The 16983-nt window shown below is 51.8% G+C and overlaps 6 protein-coding genes across 6 annotated transcripts; 2 read left to right on the top strand and 4 right to left on the bottom strand.

Moving 5' to 3' along the window:
* Positions 1-1756: 1756 nt before the first annotated feature.
* Positions 1757-4261, bottom strand: BDW43DRAFT_263750 (retromer subunit VPS17). The gene is made up of 4 exons (XM_032040589.1): positions 4197-4261; positions 3605-4125; positions 3086-3539; positions 1757-3029 (listed from the first exon to the last, which is right to left on the bottom strand). The coding sequence occupies exons 2-4, from the start codon at positions 4043-4045 to the stop codon at positions 2167-2169; spliced, it is 1758 nt and encodes a 585-aa protein (XP_031904434.1). The 5' UTR covers positions 4046-4125; positions 4197-4261; the 3' UTR covers positions 1757-2166.
* Positions 4262-4400: 139 nt separating this feature from the next.
* BDW43DRAFT_180194 (mitochondrial elongation factor MEF2) lies at positions 4401-7309 on the top strand. The gene has a single exon (XM_032038859.1). The coding sequence runs from the start codon at positions 4515-4517 to the stop codon at positions 7233-7235; it is 2721 nt and encodes a 906-aa protein (XP_031904433.1). The 5' UTR covers positions 4401-4514; the 3' UTR covers positions 7236-7309.
* A 388-nt stretch (positions 7310-7697) lies between these two features.
* BDW43DRAFT_307115 (GTPase-activating protein GCS1) lies at positions 7698-9146 on the bottom strand (the record flags this gene model as incomplete). The annotated part of the gene is made up of 4 exons (XM_032046180.1): positions 7698-8084; positions 8152-8862; positions 8922-9035; positions 9105-9146. The coding sequence occupies 4 exons, from the start codon at positions 9144-9146 to the stop codon at positions 7698-7700; spliced, it is 1254 nt and encodes a 417-aa protein (XP_031904432.1).
* A 741-nt stretch (positions 9147-9887) lies between these two features.
* On the bottom strand, positions 9888-12218 carry BDW43DRAFT_180215 (RNA recognition motif domain-containing protein). Its single transcript, XM_032038860.1, has 4 exons — positions 11429-12218; positions 10850-11156; positions 10550-10789; positions 9888-10491 (listed from the first exon to the last, which is right to left on the bottom strand). The coding sequence occupies exons 1-4, from the start codon at positions 11644-11646 to the stop codon at positions 10144-10146; spliced, it is 1113 nt and encodes a 370-aa protein (XP_031904431.1). The 5' UTR covers positions 11647-12218; the 3' UTR covers positions 9888-10143.
* Positions 12219-13022: 804 nt separating this feature from the next.
* BDW43DRAFT_307113 (uncharacterized protein) lies at positions 13023-13640 on the bottom strand (the record flags this gene model as incomplete). Its single annotated transcript, XM_032046179.1, has 1 exon — positions 13023-13640. The coding sequence occupies one exon, from the start codon at positions 13638-13640 to the stop codon at positions 13023-13025; it is 618 nt and encodes a 205-aa protein (XP_031904430.1).
* Positions 13641-14770: 1130 nt separating this feature from the next.
* BDW43DRAFT_263736 (uncharacterized protein) lies at positions 14771-16945 on the top strand. Its single transcript, XM_032040588.1, has 3 exons — positions 14771-15461; positions 15515-16045; positions 16111-16945. Exons 1-3 carry the CDS (start codon positions 14849-14851, stop codon positions 16848-16850), a joined length of 1884 nt encoding a protein of 627 aa, XP_031904429.1. The 5' UTR covers positions 14771-14848; the 3' UTR covers positions 16851-16945.
* Positions 16946-16983: the final 38 nt, after the last annotated feature.

The raw sequence follows: 16983 nt of genomic DNA, 5'->3' as shown, positions 1-16983 counted from the left end.
CGATACAGGGAAGGACAAAGAAGTCGAGCCTGAAAAGAAGCCGGTTTATAAAGTGTTTCTGAGAACGGAGCAAGGTGACCTTGAAGTTGCAGGGAAAGAGGATATACTCAAAGCTATGTGTATGGTGTGCTTGATCACTGAATATTAACGAGTCGGTCTCGATACATCGAAGCGAATCGCTAAGCCCAGAAAGCTCCATGCACACGAGCTACTTGACAGCGCGGTCAAGGTTGAGGTATGAGTATTAGATATTAGCCGCCATCGGCTGTAAACATTAACGGGGTTGAAAATTAGCAAAAGCTCAGAATCCCGCGCGCTTTGTCGTCGCTAACGACTCATACGTCAACGTGTTCGAGACCATCACAGCAGTATCCACCGCGCTGGCTCGCAGTTCATTTTCCTCCACCGAGGCTCAAAGGCTGTGGATACGTTTAATCCAAGGCCAAGCACAACACCCCATGTCTGACAGATCGCGGCAGGGAGAGGGGACACTACGCCAACAATGAATACAACGTGCAACGTGAGTACCAGTGCTAGATACCTGGATTTCCTACCACAACTCTCATAGTGAATGTCTTTTTCCAAGAGTCATTATTCATCTAGGCCGCAAAGTCTAGTATTATTAGCCGAGTGTGAAAAGGACCTGAGTAGTGTGAATGACCACGATTCCCTTCTAGGTTTCCACCAGACGTATGATACGTTCATTTCTCCCCTACATCTGCGACATCTCCGTCTTTAAACACATTTAGGGCATTTCGTCGCCACCAGAGCCGAACTCAGGGGTAGGCTATTCTTGTCGGAGAGGCTCGAGACTTTGGGAACCAACAGCAAATCGGAGGCAACCCAGGTGTTGAAGATTGCTGCCAGTGCATTATTCCCGTCTAGATCTGCGCAGAGCACGATCTCATGGCAGTCCCAGGAAGGCAATACCCTCCTTTGCTACAGGTAAGCCACAACCATAGGCCAAAAATGGGGTTTGTTCATTGCTCACAGGTTAACTCACAGCTAGCTATGTATAGCCCTACCGAATGGTCTTCTACGATCGGCTCTTTCTACACCTGGAGGGTTATCCAAGGTATTTCGTATCGTTCTATTTCGGAATGTAGTTCAAACAAGAACACCATACAAGATGTCCATCATAGCAAGACGATATCGTCTCTATTGGCGACCTCTCAGCAGGATTCCGGGCTACGAGTTTGTCTTGAAAATGTTTCGAGTGCGCAAACAGAACCTCGAAAAGCGACCTATCAGAGAAGAACTGAACATCCAACCCTCAGGAACACTTCCCGTCTTCTTTGTCTTTCTAAAGGATTCATTCAATACAAAGTTGTGCTCATATCCTATCAGGATCAAATTGCCCCCCCCCTAATCTAGGGATCAAGGCCCATTCTCAACCATCCAACTCTATATAACCAAACCAGTAATTAGTAACCAATAACAACAACAAGAGCATTGAAACAACCCCTCCCCACTTTAATCAAGCCATAAACTTCAACCCATCTCTTAATAATGTCACCAGCCCTCTCCCAACTCACAACAATAGGCTTCTCTAGAAAAAAAAAAAAAAATTCCACCCTGACCGGCACCTGCGCCTGCGCCCACATAACCTACACAGCTAGCACGCCGCCGAAGCTGTGTGCGCATATCTTTGTCCATATCTTTGTCAAGGAGGAGGCGGCGTGGTTTCAGTTACCGAATGATGGGTTTGTGAGGTTCAGTAATGGAGCTAATCGGGGGAAGGAGGTAGTATTAGATTTGGTGGTGGGGGGGGGGGCTTCTTTTGTATATCAAATTTTTCTCGTTTGTTGGTTCCTGGATTAGGGCTTGTTCTTGAGTGTACCTCTAAATATAAATATATACCTATGGACTACAGGTTCATATGGAGATGAATATCCATCTGCTACGCTTGTCCTGTCATGGAGACGGTAGGATCGAGCTCGGTGATCAAATCCGAAGAAACATATCTCGGCGTGCAAATACAATAACGGCGGCATAGCTTGCCAGCCGGGAATAGAGAATGGGAGAAAGCACATCAAACATCATCGAACGCAATTAGAGGCTGAAACAATCTTCGTCCCGGACTCAACAGGTCGGTCATTTGGAAAAAGGCACGGCGGTCACAGGGGAATCTCACAATCATGAATATCCGTAATTTACAGGGAACGTTCAGAAGGTGCTGGTGGCGAGCCGACTCGCCGCGTTGCGGGCATCCAACCGATCGTCATCATCTTCCTCAACAACAGAGCTGACGCCACTAGCAGAGCGCAACCTTCCCTTGCCCTGCCCATTCGCCTCTTCATCGGCATCCGAGGTAGGCGATATCATACTGCCACTCATGCTGCGCCCAAGACCGTCGCTACGACGAGGGACTCCGCTCCATGCGTCGCCCTTGGGTCCCTGGCTTGAACCAAGATTCGGCCGTCGCACAGCTGGGTGAGCTTCACGACCCAATCGGCTCAGTCCACCAGACGCATCGATTGCCCGGATATCTGGTCGGACGCTCTCCAGAGTGGCCAGGGTACGGCGCTCTGCATCAATTTGGCGCAGAGTGTACTCACGCAGACTCGCCAAGAGGTCATCGGTGGTCCGGGCGTACCAGCGGCGCTTCTCCTGAAGGAGGTTCGAAGTTACTCGGTGTGTCCTCTTCGTAAGGTAGTCTTCATGGCTCTGAGCTTCATCTAGGGCATTGATTGCTTCATCGACTTTGTCCGGTCGAACCGAAGAGCTGACTTTCAGGCGGTCTGCAGCCGCCCGCTTGCTGCGCGTGACTTGCTGGGCTTGAATCAAATCCCGAAGCAAGATGTGGCGGTTTGTAAGGGTCTCCTTCACAATGAAAGCGTCGGATGAGTGATAGCTCAGCGGCTCTCCGATAGTAGTGGCCTCTGCAGTTGCCTGAACTGCGTGGTAGTCCCCAACTGTCTGAATAACCTTGCCTAGTTTCCGGTAGGCGTTTGCCAGACCTGGGTGTGTCTCCTGTACATGCATCTGGCCTAGCTTTACGCCGAAGTCTGATTCTGCAAGACCGAGTCCTGAAAGCCATTTTGGTTAGTTGATAGGCGGCATCACGGGGCTTAAGCTAACTCACCCCGGCGGCCCTTGACCACACGATCCACCTTATGACTAGAATCCATGCTTCCTAGGTAAAACATTTTCACAACAGGGCGTGCATTCTGTAGCTCGGGAGTATCATCTGGGGGCGGGGCAAACTGCTTCAGAACCTTTCTCCGCATACCCGTCGCAGGCTGCTTCATCCTAACAACCGGGCTATAGCCGAAGTCGCTCTCAACAAACAGAACGACCTCATCATCCTGCATGAGGATTTCATTATTCAAAACAGTATTCAACCACTTCTGCATGGACGCCTTCACGCGAATCTCATCCTCTTCGGTTCCTGCGCCGGCGGGGGTCAACGGAGGAGGAACAGCCGGGACCATGGCTTCGGGGTTGGCCGACATCAGATGTTCAGCAAGTTTAGTAAACTCGGAATGGGTACGGCGGACATCGCGATATTGAGACGTTCTGAATTTGGGAATGTTGGTCTGCGCATAGGGGGGTTAATCGCTATAATCACAGTGTACATTGTTTGAGAGAAGAGTTCGCTCACGTGAACATCGAAACGTAGAACGGGGTCCTTTTTGCCTGGTCTCTCTAGGCTTGTGATCTTCGCCTGAACTTTATACAGAGGGGGAGGCCTAGCATGCTGTCTGGCCCCGGTTTGGTACCGAGCGGGGAGTTGAGACCGTGGTGGCTGCGCATGCTGTTGCTGTTGCGCAGCGTACGGCGATTGCTCGTTGGCGTAGTCCGGATCGCCTAACTGCGCGCTTTGAAGTCTTTCCGAGAGATCAGGGGAGTCAGTGTGCTCTTCCCCGGTGGGCAGTTGAGAATTCCTGTCGGCATCGTACGGAGGCTGAGAGGGCGCTAACGGGGATGGAGGAATGTCGCCCGTACTTGAGGTCGGGAAAGTCGTTTGGGTAGGTCGAGGTGAAGCCCACGGCGAGGTGCCTGCGGGGTGGTCCGGGTCATGCGATATGGCAGAGTAGTCCATGGCTACCTATCTGGCTGTGTTGGGATTGGGTCGAAGGTAGGCAGAGGGTAGTAGGGTAGTATGGCTCCGACGGACCACGTCTGCACGGCGGGAATGCACATATCAGCAAGGGTCCTTCATAATGTTACTGCGATGGATCAATGGCACCCACCTGTAGCCCCTCCAAAAAGAACTGGGGGACAAGTGAAGGGGTAAATAAGGATGCGGGAGTGGAGTTGTAAAGGTAGAAGGAATGACAAACGCCACTCAACCGAAAAGGTTACGTCGTTGCAGCTGTCGACACCTGACTGGACAGGCACCAACATCCGCGGAACATTTTGGACTTCGTTTCTTTGCTTTAAGGCTAGGTGAACCACGCAAATGTCCTGGAAGGGCCCCACTCCTTAGCTTCTGCCTTGTAAAAATAACAACATATAAGTCATTAGACTGCGTCAATCAGGATTCAAATGATCCAGGGGCCATTGCGATCATGGTCGCGGCTCCTTTTTTGCGCGCTCACCAAGCAGCGCGACACCATCCACTGTCTATCAACCGACTGGGACTGAATCCACGCGTAGTCAAAAGCCCCAGGAAATTGCGCGCCCCTTGGAGTAGTGGCTTCTCAACTTCTGCTTTAAGATGGCAAGCGGATTCCCTTGACCACACCAGAAATATCGGTATTATCGCCCACATCGATGCGGGCAAAACGACCACTACAGAGCGTATGCTCTACTACAGCGGGTTTACCAGGAGGATAGGAGACGTGGATGAAGGATCCACGGTCACTGACTTCCTTCCAGCCGAGCGAGCCCGAGGAATCACGATTCAATCTGCAGCCATTACCTTCCACTGGCCACCTCAATTTGCCGGTGACGGAAATGCAACTCCGCAGCAAGAACCACAAGCTCCAAGGTCTGCGGTATCACATACTGTCAACCTCATTGACACTCCGGGACATGCGGATTTCACTTTTGAAGTTTTACGCTCCTTGCGCATTCTAGATGGTGCAGTATGCATCTTAGACGGTGTTGCGGGTGTCGAGGCCCAAACGGAGCAAGTCTGGCACCAAGCAAGTACTTACAAGATTCCCCGGGTTGTCTATGTCAATAAGCTTGACAGAGATGGGGCAGCATTCGGGCGGACAGTTCGAGAAGTTGCCTCCCGACTTGGCGGGTTGCCTGCCGTCTGCCAGATCCCTTGGTTTGAGGGAGGAAACGGACGGTTTGTTGGCATCGCCGACGTCATCAATCTCCAAGGTCTTCGCTGGGAAGAGGGAGATGGCAAGTCCGTCAAGATGTTCAGCCTTGAACAATTGACTAGCGAAGAAAGTAAGCTGGCACAGGAGCTGAAGCGCGCAAGAATTGCCCTTGTCGAACTGCTGAGTGAGCATGATGAAGTCATGGTGGAGAAGTTTTTCGATCATGGAGAAGACCATTTGGCAGTCCCCGCGAATGATATTCTTGAGAGCCTACGCAGATGCCTACTGGAAGAGCAGGACCGGAAGGTTATCCCCATCTTTGCTGGCGCTAGTTTCCGAAATATTGGCGTTCAGCCTTTACTCGATGCGGTGACGAACTTGCTCCCCAGCCCTCAGGAGACACCTGAACCGGAGGTCAGCATCGGCGGAGTCAAAGGGGGTCTCCGACGTCTGCTATCAGGCGACCTTCTATCTGAGCAAAGCGAGAAGGCAGCGTCTGCCAAGAGTAAGCAAAAGAAGAAGTCGGCTATTCAAGCCGAGTCTCGAAACGCCATCGAAAAGCTCCAGGGCTGCGCCCTGGCCTTCAAGGTCGTTAATGACCCCAAGCGAGGTGTTCTAGTATATGTCCGTGTCTATTCCGGCTCCCTCGACCGAAACAGCGTCCTGTACAATACCAACCTGAATGTCTCGGAGCGAGCACCTCGTCTACTGAAGATGTATGCGAATGACGCCGTAGAAGTCGACTCCATCCCAGAAGGCCAGATCGGAGTTGTGGTTGGCCTCAAACAAACCAGAACCGGAGATACTCTAGTCACCTATTCCGGCAACAAAGCAACACCCCCGGAACCTCTCAATACTCTCCAACTCCGTCCGATCAACGTCCCGCCCCCCGTCTTCTTCGCCAGTGTTGAACCGCACAGCCTAAGCGAGGAGAAACGACTTCAGGAGTCCCTCGCAATGCTCCTCCGTGAAGATCCCAGTCTCCATGTCACCGTCGACGAAGACTCAGGCCAAACCCTACTAAGTGGTATGGGCGAGCTGCATTTAGAAATCGCCCGAGACCGCCTCCTCAACGACCTCAAAGCCAAAGCCTCAATGGGCCGTATCGAAATCGGCTACCGCGAATGCGCACTCGGGCCCTCCGGGCCGGTAACCAAGATCTTTGACAAAGAAATCGCAGGCCGCAAAGGCAAAGCCGGCTGCACCGCAACCGTCGAGCCCTTCCACCCCGCGGACACCTCATCAGACCCAGACCCCTCCAGCGCACTCTCCATCCAAACCAAAGATGGCAACCAAATCATCATCCTCGCCCCAGACCTCCAAGTCGAAACCAACAAAAAGGGCGCCCAAGAAAGCTCCCTCCTTCCCCCAGGCCTCGACGTCGAGACCCTCCGCACAGCCCTCCAAAACGGCTGTCGCGCCGCTCTCGCTCGCGGACCCCAATTCACCTTCCCCATGCACAACACTCGCGTCACCCTCACTCTCAACCCAGCCGAACACCTCTTCGGCAACGATTCCATCCCCTCAGCCCTCTCCGCCGCCGCCCGTCTCGCCACCTCCTCCGCCCTCCAAGACCTCCCCTCCACAGCTGGCACATCCCTCATGGAACCCGTCATGAACGTAACCATCAGCGTCGACGAAGCCAGTCTCGGCGCCGTCGTCCACGATATCTCGTCCTCCCGCGGAGGCCACATCGTCTCCCTAGACGATGAATCAGCACCGGATCTCGCTTCCACAAACGACATCCTGCCCCCCATCGACCCGAACAAGGTCTACGCCCCGCCTGACCCCTTCGAATCGCCCTCCGGGGGAGTCGAGATCCCCACCTCGGCGAACAGACCCCGGACCATCACGGCCAAGGTACCCCTCAAGGAAATGGTGGGGTATCTAAAGCACCTGCGCAGCTTGAGTGCCGGGCGCGGTACGTTTGTCATGAGCGTCGACCGATTCGAGAAGATGAGTTCGCCTAGACAAAAAGCGGTGCTTGCGGAGTTGAGAGGTGATTTTATCTGAGTATCCACGATCTGGGGGTGAAGAACAAAAAAAGAAAAGGCATTACTACTCTACTCTGGGTTGCAGGATTTGTGTATAAGTAGGATATAATGGGATATATGTAATTGTATAGTAGTAGATTATTTGCAGTTTGTCTATTGTGGCAGTAGACTCGGAATTGGAGCATATGTTGAAATGTGCGGGTCCAGCCTGCTGGTGGGTTTATGTTTGTACAATCTAAAACACGGCACATAATAACAACTAGACTGAACCAAACAAAAACAAAATACTACTATGTGCAAATGAATGACAAGCAAACTGTAACAACCACGATCTAGGAAAGCAAGCAAGAGAAGCGGTGATCCAAGACAATATATAAGCATACAGGATCCCATGCATTAACGGCAACAAGAAAGACAAGAAGGAGAGAAAAAGACCAAAACTACGCTCCAAGCATTTAAATTTACAACCCTTATATTAAAATCACCAATCATTGTCCCACTCGTCCTTCTCCTTCGCGGTTGTTGACGAGGTATTATTGCCCGTCGTGCTGGCACCGGAAGGAGCAGCACTAGACGTAGTCGCAAACTGCGCGGAGGTAGAAGAAGGACCCGGCTTCATTGCTGCAGTTCCAATGGCGCTAGATCTGGAGACATTTCTGCGGTGATTCTCCTCTTGGCCGAGGGCAGAGAAGTCGTCCCAGAAATCTTTCCGTTCGGGTTCGACGCGACGCCGAGCGGCGGTATTCTCATCTGGGCCTTCTACGAATCGTTGGAATTGTCCCGCAGCGCCGCGGGCACCGACTTGGATGTTTTGACCGAGTTGAGTGGCATGTTGACGGGCTTGGGCTGCAAAGTCAGACTCCGCTATCTGGTCAAGGAATGTATGTCAGCTCGAGAATGGAAGAAGAGTATGAAGCATAGAAAAAAAAATGTACCGTCTTAGCAGTGGGCTGAATATAGGAATCATTCACGGTCTTCGCACCCTTCCCAACAGCTGTCGTAAACCAGCCAAATCCTTTCGTCAAGGCGGCCATGGGATCTTTCTGGAACTCGTCAAATCCGGGGACGTTCCCTCCGGAGGCATTCCTGGACGGTCCTGACGAAACGGGCATGCCACCACCAAATCCAGTAAACCTGCCACCTTGGGATGGTGGAACAGAGTCCGACCGTGTGGAGTTCTCAGAGCCCAGTTTCGCAAAGTATGCCTCGTTAAGCTCCTTCCTTCCACCGCCCATGCCACTGAATCCATCATGCGATGCGGGCGAGGCCCGGCCCAAGGGCGTGCTTGATCGCGAAGAGGCGGGTTCAACGGCGGGTTTCTTCTTCGGCTGCGCTGGCTTCTGTCCCGGGACATATGGCCGCCCTTCAACTTTGGCGGATAGTCTCTCTTTCCATTCCTCGCCTACTTCGCCCTCGTAGCGCTCTTTGATTGTGGAGTCTTCGAATGTACGGCCTTCGGATTGGGTGACGGGGTGATCATCGAAGAAGGACTTCCAGGGTTCGTTACCGCCGAGCTCCATGCGTTGGATTTCAGCATTCTTGAAGGCGTCCATGGTGATTGATCGGACGAAAGAGATGTGGACGCCCAGACCACGGTGAGTGCCCGCGCAGTTGAGACAGATGAAAGTTCCGAATTTCGGGGAAGCCTAGTGGAGGCAAGGGAAAGAACCGGCACATATTAGTGAATGATATGACCAGAGCTGACCGCGGGGAGAGCAGGTGTAGGCGGGGAGTGTTGCAGGAGACGAACCCATTGAGGCGATGGCGCGCCGCAGTCGCAGCATTTGTCGTTTCCATTGGTCTTGGAGATTTGGAGGAGCTAGGCATATCACAGGTCAGGTTAGCTGTGTCCCTGGCTGGTCACGCAGGATGGAATGATGTGGCATACCTTGGCCTTCGTCTCCGGATCGACCTCCCACATTTTCGACATGATGAGCTACAGAATAGATTGAACTAGTGAATTGTGGAAGAATAAATAGCAGGGGAGCAAGGACAATTGACCTCAGCCCCTCGTGCCTCAGGGATGTTGTGGTGGCGCGAGGGTTCGAAAGTGTGGAGGTGGAATCGGCTGGGTCGGCGACCTTGGGTCTTTCTGTCTCCGCACTAGGGTTCTATCTAGTATGCACTTTGGAGTGTTTTGTGGATTCTCTCAGCCAGGATTCGAGCACAGACACAGTTCAATGCCCTGGGAGCCCAAGTGTTCAGGTAGTGATGTGGTTTTGGTCGTTAATTGAGACGCCAAGAAAGGAAAATCTGGCTTAATTGGGCTCAATTTGGGAGATCACTGCAGAGTTCCACTCTCAGCCCCTGTGGAGTCCAATGAGTAGAGACCAAGGAGGATTCATTGTGCAGCCTCATGCTACTACGCTTAACCTTATTTAAAAAGGTCCTTTCAAGGGAATTTCACGTCTTCTCTTTATATATCACACCTCTCTACAGTAGAGGCACTACCGGTCAGGAAAGGCACCAGGAAACAATCACTACAAGGCCAGCCTTGCGGCTAATCAATCATAAACTAAATGGTTGCTAAGATACAGGATAGCAGAAAGGCAATAGTCGTTAGCAAAGGTCACGTCTCCGTGAATACCACACATTACGGTGTCTCGTCTCGGTCCACTCGCACGAATGCCTTGCGGCGGTTCGTGCGAAAAACATAGGAAATAATCAATACCTCATCTTCATGGCAACCTCTGTCCCCTCAAGACCGCGTCGAACGGGAATAATATTCTCATAACTTTTGCGTTTCATGTTTTGGCCTCGTCTTTTTTAACCTTTTTTTGACTTTTGTAAAACGCTTCTCGACGGCACCGAGTATGAAGTATCATCCGCACGAAGGTCCTTATTCTTCCTCCTTCAGTAATCCCCCCGGAGACACATTAGTGTATCTTGGGGTTTCTAACTCGTTCGGGATGGGAACGACTTGTCTTTTAAGCTGCAGCTGGGGCAGCGTTCTCCTTCTCCTGCACCGGAGCTTCGGCTGCCTGTTCTGTCTTCTCGTCGGCAGTAGCGGGAGCGGCAACCGCATCGTCTTCCTTGCCGGGGCTATCGATGGCAACCTTGACGGCAATCTCACGACCCTCGATCTCCTTGCCATTCATTTCCTTCACAGCCTTCTCCTGCAGCTCCTCGGAGCCCAGGGTGACAAAACCGAAGCCACGGCCCTTGCGGCGCTCGTTGCGAGCCTGGAGCTTCTTGATCATAAAGCGGGGAATGGGGCGCAAAGCAATCTTGGCGGAAACGGGCTGGTAGGCGGCGAAGATCTCCTTGAGCTTTACGGGGATTAGCATTCAAAAATTCGCGCTACCCACAAAAGAGACGGTTACACACCTTGTCCTCACTGAGATCATAAGGGAGGTTGGCCACCATGACCTTGGTCTTCGAAGGGATACCATCCTCAGGGGGGCCACGCTGCTTCTGGGGGCGAGCAGCACGAGCCTTAGCAGCCTGCTTGCCAGATTCAGCGGTAGCGGTCTCATCGTTCTGGTTGGCGACCTCAGTCAGAGGAGCGACCTGACCAGGGACGTTGGTAGGCTCGGCGGGAGCAGCAGCCTGGCCATTCTGGGGCTGGCTCTGCTACGATAGATGTTAGTGCCTATAAAGAATCTAACGTTGAGGCGAAACCAGGCAACTTACCGCACGGCCTCCGCGACCGAAGCGACCTCCACGACCGCGACCGCGGCCACGGCCACGGCCACGACCACCGTTCCTCCTGCGGCCCTCGTTGCCACTGGCTCCCTCACCACCACTTACAGCCCCCTCAGCCTTGGCCTCAGCAGGCTCGGGCTTGCGGGCAAGCTGAACAGAGACCTTGCGCTGGAGAATCTCCTTTCCGGAGAGCTCACCAATAGCAGAGGTAGCCTCGTGAGCAGTAGCAAGATCGACGAAGGCATAGCCAACAGGGCGGTTGGTGCGAGGGTTTACAGGGATGGAGACGCTTTCACTGTTACAAGGTTCTGTTAGCATCTGGCTTATATTATGGTTGTTCATACGAATCTCTCCTGTCAGGAGCTTCTCCCATGACGAGTACGCCATCGAGTGACGATTGTGCATCCATTGAAGAAGCTTCACGTACTCCTGCCGCTGCCAGAAAGTAGGCAAAGGTGACGGAGTTGTTCCCCTGGTCTACAACTCACTGCAGCGGGCCAAGAAACTTTACCACCAAAACAAAGGGAGACCTTGACAACAAACAAGTGATCGACGTGCCAGACTTACATCTTGTAGTTCTTGAAGAACTCCTTGAGCTCCCCCTCAGTGGTCGCGTAAGCGAGATTCCCAATGTACAGCCGACGCCCCTCGTCAGCACTGGCCGCGGCAGCATCGGTGGACTGCGCCGGAGCGGCGGGAGCAGTGCCGTTGGTAGCCTCGGTGGTGGTGGCGGCGGGGGTGGTAGAGGCCTGGTTGTCGGCGTGATTTTCGACGGCAGTAGACATTTTGATGACTGAGGACACAAGGTCGAGAGTTGGACAGACTTGAACGGGAAGGAAATCGCGAAGCAAACTTGACCGGTTGTGTGTTGTCAAGGACTCAGGGTAGCTTAAAGGCTGCCTGTACTTGAAACTCCTTTTGGAAGGATGTTGGAGAGGTTGGTGGGAGTAACTTGAAGGAGGGGGAGGAGGGAAAAGGGTAGCTTGGTGCCCTAGATACAAGTGGTTGACTGGGGAAATCCTTAGTTGAACACGATGGAGATTTGCCTTGAGAGGAAGGATGAAGTCGACGGGGCGGAAAGGAGAAGGAGAGAGAAAAAGGGCAGGCAGCGAGGGTGGCACGCTAAACCGGGACGGGTATGTTGATGGCCTCAGGTGTTGGGTTCAGCGGGTAATCACGACGTGGTCGTTAGTCACTTTCGACACCCAACGGAGTTGGGAAGGCGGGCGGTGAGGTCTGGGCCAGTTCCTTCAGGCACAGTTTAGTGCTCACATCTGACATCACTGCCCACTCTAACAACCTGACTCATCGAATCTCATGACGGACACATGATCTGATGTTTCCCTAAAATATAACAAAACAAAAGAAAATAACTTCCGCTCCAATGCTTTTATCCACCCTCTATATCACTGCCTACAGTTTTCCCTAATTTAATTGTTCCGACTTCCTACCTGACTTTTTACCCCTCTTCCTCGTAAGGGCGAACATTCCAGATCACCTTCCAAAAACCCATCGTGTCTTCCAGCGCCCGATGCTCTCCACTTGCCAACATATATCTGGTCGGATCCTGTCATACTTTCTCCACGCTCCCTCCCATCGGCCACATTTGAGTGGATAAGGGATCTTTTCTCTGACTCCATCGGGGAGTGGAGCACACAACAATCCTGGATTTTGGGAATGTTGTTGTTCAATTTGAGTCAAGAGTTTACTAAAGAAAAACCGTAGTCATGTGAGATCTCCCGTCACGCACTTTAAATGCATACACACATACATACACACCTCATATCAGCAACTCAACGGCGTTAATTTTATTAAGTTAACGGATTGGTCAAAAACCGCTACTATGAGCGTTGGGAATAAAAATAAACGCTAGGACAATACAGAAATATGTAACCCGCATGCCTTAAAATAACCGCTATGTTCCGTAGATCCAACTGGCCCGCAGCTACGTCTGTCCACCCTGAAGCTACTGTGTATGGCGGTGTTTTCACACGTCGATAGAAAACGGCCACAACACAAAGAAAGGAAAAGGAAAAGTAGAAGAAAAGAAAAGAAAAGAAAAGAAATCAATCATAGGACGGACAGAGTACGGGGGTAAGCTAGTCATCGCTACACCGCATATGATAGATCGTCAAATTCTATGAAGATCTGCAAGTCGAGTTCATCGCATCTTAAATACCGGCTGATCCATAAGTCCTTTGCCCTCCTGTAATTGGCGTCGTGTCTCTTCGCGCAATTTTTTTGCGGTCTTCCTCCTTTCTCTCTCTTCTTCGGTCGGGGCGGGGAAAGTTGTCATAGACGACGTCCTTGCAAACATCTGGTCGGCGAACGGGCGATAGGGGAGAGGGACCCACCGCACCTTCTTGGCCGGTTGACTGGCTGCTATCTGCGACTCCCTGCAAATGCAGCTCTTGGGTAATCGCGGTTCCTCTTTGATGGGGCTAACAGGTGCCTCGGCATGAGAGGGGCCAACAACTTCATCTTCTGACGACGCGTCTCCTAAGAGTAGTTCTTTATCAAAACCGTCTGGTAGAACACTTTTATCCACGGAAGAAGTCTCAGTCTCGGAAGAGCTCGTGGAACCTGCTGGGGCAGCGTGAACGATTGACCCTGGTATAGTAGATTGAAGCTTACGCTCGTCATGCGTCTTCCAGATCTTGATCGTGCCCTGCCCATATTCGGTGAAGGACATGCTGCTGTCCTTCCAGATAAAGATTGGATCGGAGAGTGGTGCAACGACCACTGCACTGATCGCTGCGACTCCGCACCAACGGCACATTGGTGGGCTTGGGCAAACTCTTCAATTGTGAAGAACTGTGCAATAGTTTTGGCCACATCCATAAAAGTCCTTGGCGGTATAAAGAGACAATGTTGTCTCTGTGTGGGCCGAAGAGTTGTTGGTATCGTCTGAAGACGATGGAGAGGATGGGGTGGCCGGGACTTCTTCGTCTTGGAGGATCCATTCTTAGTTCCCCTTTAGGCATTTGCCTTTCTTTGCGGGACGGTTCGATTGGACCTCCTCCGAGGCAGGTCGCTTTCTGGTCATTTTGAAGGGGTGTGTGTGTTTATTGTTAATGGTAAAGTCCTACCAAAATCAGGATCACATTTGCAGAAGAAAAGCCTGTTTATCAAATGTGCTCAGATTCTCCCGAGCCGTGTCCTCCAAACCCTGATCGGACACTCACTAGTACAGGTCCTGGCTGGGTGTTGATAGCGTCTTGTTGTACTGTGCTGAAGAGATAGCGAAGGCTTTCTCGTTGAAGGTGAAGACGTGTTATAATGTCAGAAAAGATGTTATTGTAGTGAGGAGAAAAACACCAAAGCTCCCAATTAAGATTGGAGGACTCGACTGAATAGCAGTGGATCTTGACTGTGGATAGCATGGTTAGTGTCCATTAAACAAAGAGATTGGCCAACCTCGGCTCAACTATAAGGGTTGATATGAGTGATTGTCCCTGACGTGTCCGGTTGTGGAGCCCTAAGATGGGAGACGTTGTGTTATATAGTTCTATAGGGTTGAACAGGGCGTTGGCAGACAAAGCAGACACGGTCAGGGAAGCCTAACCCTCGGCCACTTTGTGTTTAGTAGACAATAAGGTAGAGTTTTCATTGGTATCTATATATCTCTATCTATGGGAAGGGGAGTGTTATTACTGTCAGACCACATAGTAGTAAATTAGTAGTTCGAACATTTTGGATTGCTCCACCTTGCCGGAGACTATAATGATATACGATAAGGTCTTTGCTCCCCATCAAAGACTTTTTACTCGGGTTTTGCTTGGCCAGCCAACCAGGTTCGACTTGGACAGATTAAGGTTAGTCTGATCTATGGCTTGGCGCCGCTTACTCAAGGAAAGCGAATAGAGTTCCCAATGAACCCATTCTTTTCCTTCTCCTCATCTTGCCCCCCTTCTCCGTCTTCTACATCATTCACAGAATTCGGTCCGAGGCTGTTGTCTTCCAGCTTAAAGCTGGATTCTTCCTGCAATGGATCCTATAGAGCCCGTTGATGGCTCGGATGGACCGTCTACTGGAGTACCACAGCCATCCACGACGTCATTGCGGCGACGACAGCGTGCGACCTCACTCCGCTCTCGCCGTCCTACCATCCGCCTCCAGCGCTTACCGTCCCTGGAGAACTCCATCCCCCAAATCCAGCCAGCCACCTCTCGTACCAGTCGGAATGCCTCAAGCATCAATGTGGCATCGCCGCCTCCTGCCAAAGCGGCAGACGAAGAGTCATGGCAGGGAAACCGTCGCCGCAGCAATTCTGAGCCCCGGCCGGGGAGGTGGTCTGCCCCCAATCCATCCATTCTCTCCCGGCCCGCACCAGACCAGATGCATCCCCTGGTGGAAGAGCCAGTGAGCCCAATAAATATAGCCCCTTCAGATCGACCGTTTTCCGAGCTGTATACATCCGGGACTCCGCCTCCCCGGCCGCAACGTAGAGGAAGTTTGGGCCTTCTGCGTTGGACCAGTGAAGCCGCGATGAACCGGTTTTCGCGGAATCGTGTCTCGGCAAATGGAACTGCCCCTTCAGAGCCGGAGAGCATGGACAACGAATATCATCCCCACGTGGTGGATGTGTTAGATGTTATTGGTAAGCCTCGACGCAGGCATCTATTGATTGCGATATACCCTAACAGTACCCAGATCCGGAGGTCTCGGCACTAAATACTCTTACGAACGTTCAAAACTCTCTGTTTGTCCCGAACCTGGGCACGTGGGTCAATCGCAACCAGACCTACACGCTTTCCCCACCGAGGGAGTCTTCGGAGTCAACCGGAGACGAGACGACGGAAACAGAAGAAGGCGAGGAGGTATTCGAGAAGCCACCGGACGGCCGTCCATCGCTAGAGCGACCTTTGACCAGTCTATCAGCGGTGCTGGGGAAACAAGACCCACAATTCGCCGTGCTGCCCGAAGGAAGCAATCTGGAGGGCTGGACAGCGAGAGATATAGAAGAATTGAACGATCATGTGAGGCACATGTTGCATTCTCGTCGCTCGAAGTTCAAACGGTCAATGAGGGGTTTCGGGAAATATGTTTCCAAGCGTATGTCCAGAGTAGTTGCAGCTATGGATCATTTTACTGACCGTCAGACTGCAGCACTTGGGTTTCTCATCACCCTATATGCGACCCTCATTACGCTTTTTGGTCTTGCCTGGGTTCTGTTCCTTATTGGTATGATTCTCACTGTTTTTACCGGCTTGCTGTTTCTTCATGCACAGTGCTAATCAAATTGGTAGGGTGGATTAACGTCGGCGGGCGGCAACTGTATATTATCAACGTGATTGACAACGTCCTGGTGGCCTTATTCGCTATTATGGGCGATGGACTGGCACCGTTCCGTGCGATCGACACGTACCACATGTGTTTCATCGCTCACTACACATTCCTGACATGGAAAATTCGTCGGAAACGTAATCTACCCGGCCTCAAGGATAAAAATGATCTACCCTCTCGTCGTGAGATCGATGTTGACGTCGAATTCGGGGATACCCCGAAACACGAGGAGCACGAGTTCACGGTACTGAACCGCCTGCAGCAGCAAAAGCTAGTTCACCACCAAACCAAGATGTCCAAGTCTCATACGTTCTACAAACCCCACGAAACTCTAACCCATCATGCTTTCCCTCTTCGCATGCTCATTGCCATTGTCGTCCTGCTAGACTGCCACTCCTTGCTTCAAATCGCACTCGGTGCCTGTACGTGGAGCATTAGCTACCACCACCGGCCCTTCGCCCTCACCACCGTCATTCTTTGCTGCTCAATTACTTGCAATATCAGCGGCGGCCTCCTCATCATGATCGGGGACCGAAGGACCCGCAAGAAGGAAGTGGTGGAACGGCTCTTCCGGGAGCAACTCACCAAGGAAGCGATGAAGAAGATCTGCAAGAAGAAGAAAAAGAAGCAACGACCACTTGAAGAACAGGACGAATCAAGGGTATCAATGTCCTCAAGACCTCAGCCCTATGACGGAACATAGGGAACATTTTCGCCTTTATTATCTATGGTCATGACTCCCTACAATCCTTTTAACGACCGCACGAGCCATTCTTATAATACACCGCATATACAGCCATGAGTTCAAAATTTTTTTTTTTTTTTTTTTTTTTTTT

The sequence above is a fragment of the Aspergillus alliaceus genome (genome assembly GCF_009176365.1).
Source record: "Aspergillus alliaceus strain CBS 536.65 unplaced genomic scaffold BDW43scaffold_5, whole genome shotgun sequence".
Lineage (NCBI taxonomy): Eukaryota > Fungi > Ascomycota > Eurotiomycetes > Eurotiales > Aspergillaceae > Aspergillus > Aspergillus alliaceus.
Note: the sequence above shows the minus strand (reverse complement) of the source record. Positions and strands in the feature narration are given on the sequence as shown.

Bases quoted from the DNA above. Each gene is read 5' to 3' on its own strand.
- BDW43DRAFT_263750 (XM_032040589.1), bottom strand. From the start codon at position 4,045: ATGGACTACTCTGCCATATCGCATGACCCGGACCACCCCGCAGGCACC. The intron at 3,540-3,604 runs GTGAGCGAACTC...CCCTATGCGCAG, and splicing joins TTCTACGTTTCGATGTTCAC to ACCAACATTCCCAAATTCAG. The intron at 3,030-3,085 runs GTGAGTTAGCTT...AATGGCTTTCAG, and splicing joins TGTGGTCAAGGGCCGCCGGG to GACTCGGTCTTGCAGAATCA.
- BDW43DRAFT_180194 (XM_032038859.1), top strand. From the start codon at position 4,515: ATGGTCGCGGCTCCTTTTTTGCGCGCTCACCAAGCAGCGCGACACCAT.
- BDW43DRAFT_180215 (XM_032038860.1), bottom strand. From the start codon at position 11,646: ATGTCTACTGCCGTCGAAAATCACGCCGACAACCAGGCCTCTACCACC. The intron at 10,790-10,849 runs GTAAGTTGCCTG...CATCTATCGTAG, and splicing joins TCGGTCGCGGAGGCCGTGCG to CAGAGCCAGCCCCAGAATGG. The intron at 10,492-10,549 runs GACAAGGTGTGT...ATGCTAATCCCC, and splicing joins TCCCTTATGATCTCAGTGAG to GTAAAGCTCAAGGAGATCTT.
- BDW43DRAFT_263736 (XM_032040588.1), top strand. From the start codon at position 14,849: ATGGATCCTATAGAGCCCGTTGATGGCTCGGATGGACCGTCTACTGGA. The intron at 15,462-15,514 runs GTAAGCCTCGAC...AACAGTACCCAG, and splicing joins GGATGTGTTAGATGTTATTG to ATCCGGAGGTCTCGGCACTA. The intron at 16,046-16,110 runs GTATGATTCTCA...TCAAATTGGTAG, and splicing joins CTGGGTTCTGTTCCTTATTG to GGTGGATTAACGTCGGCGGG.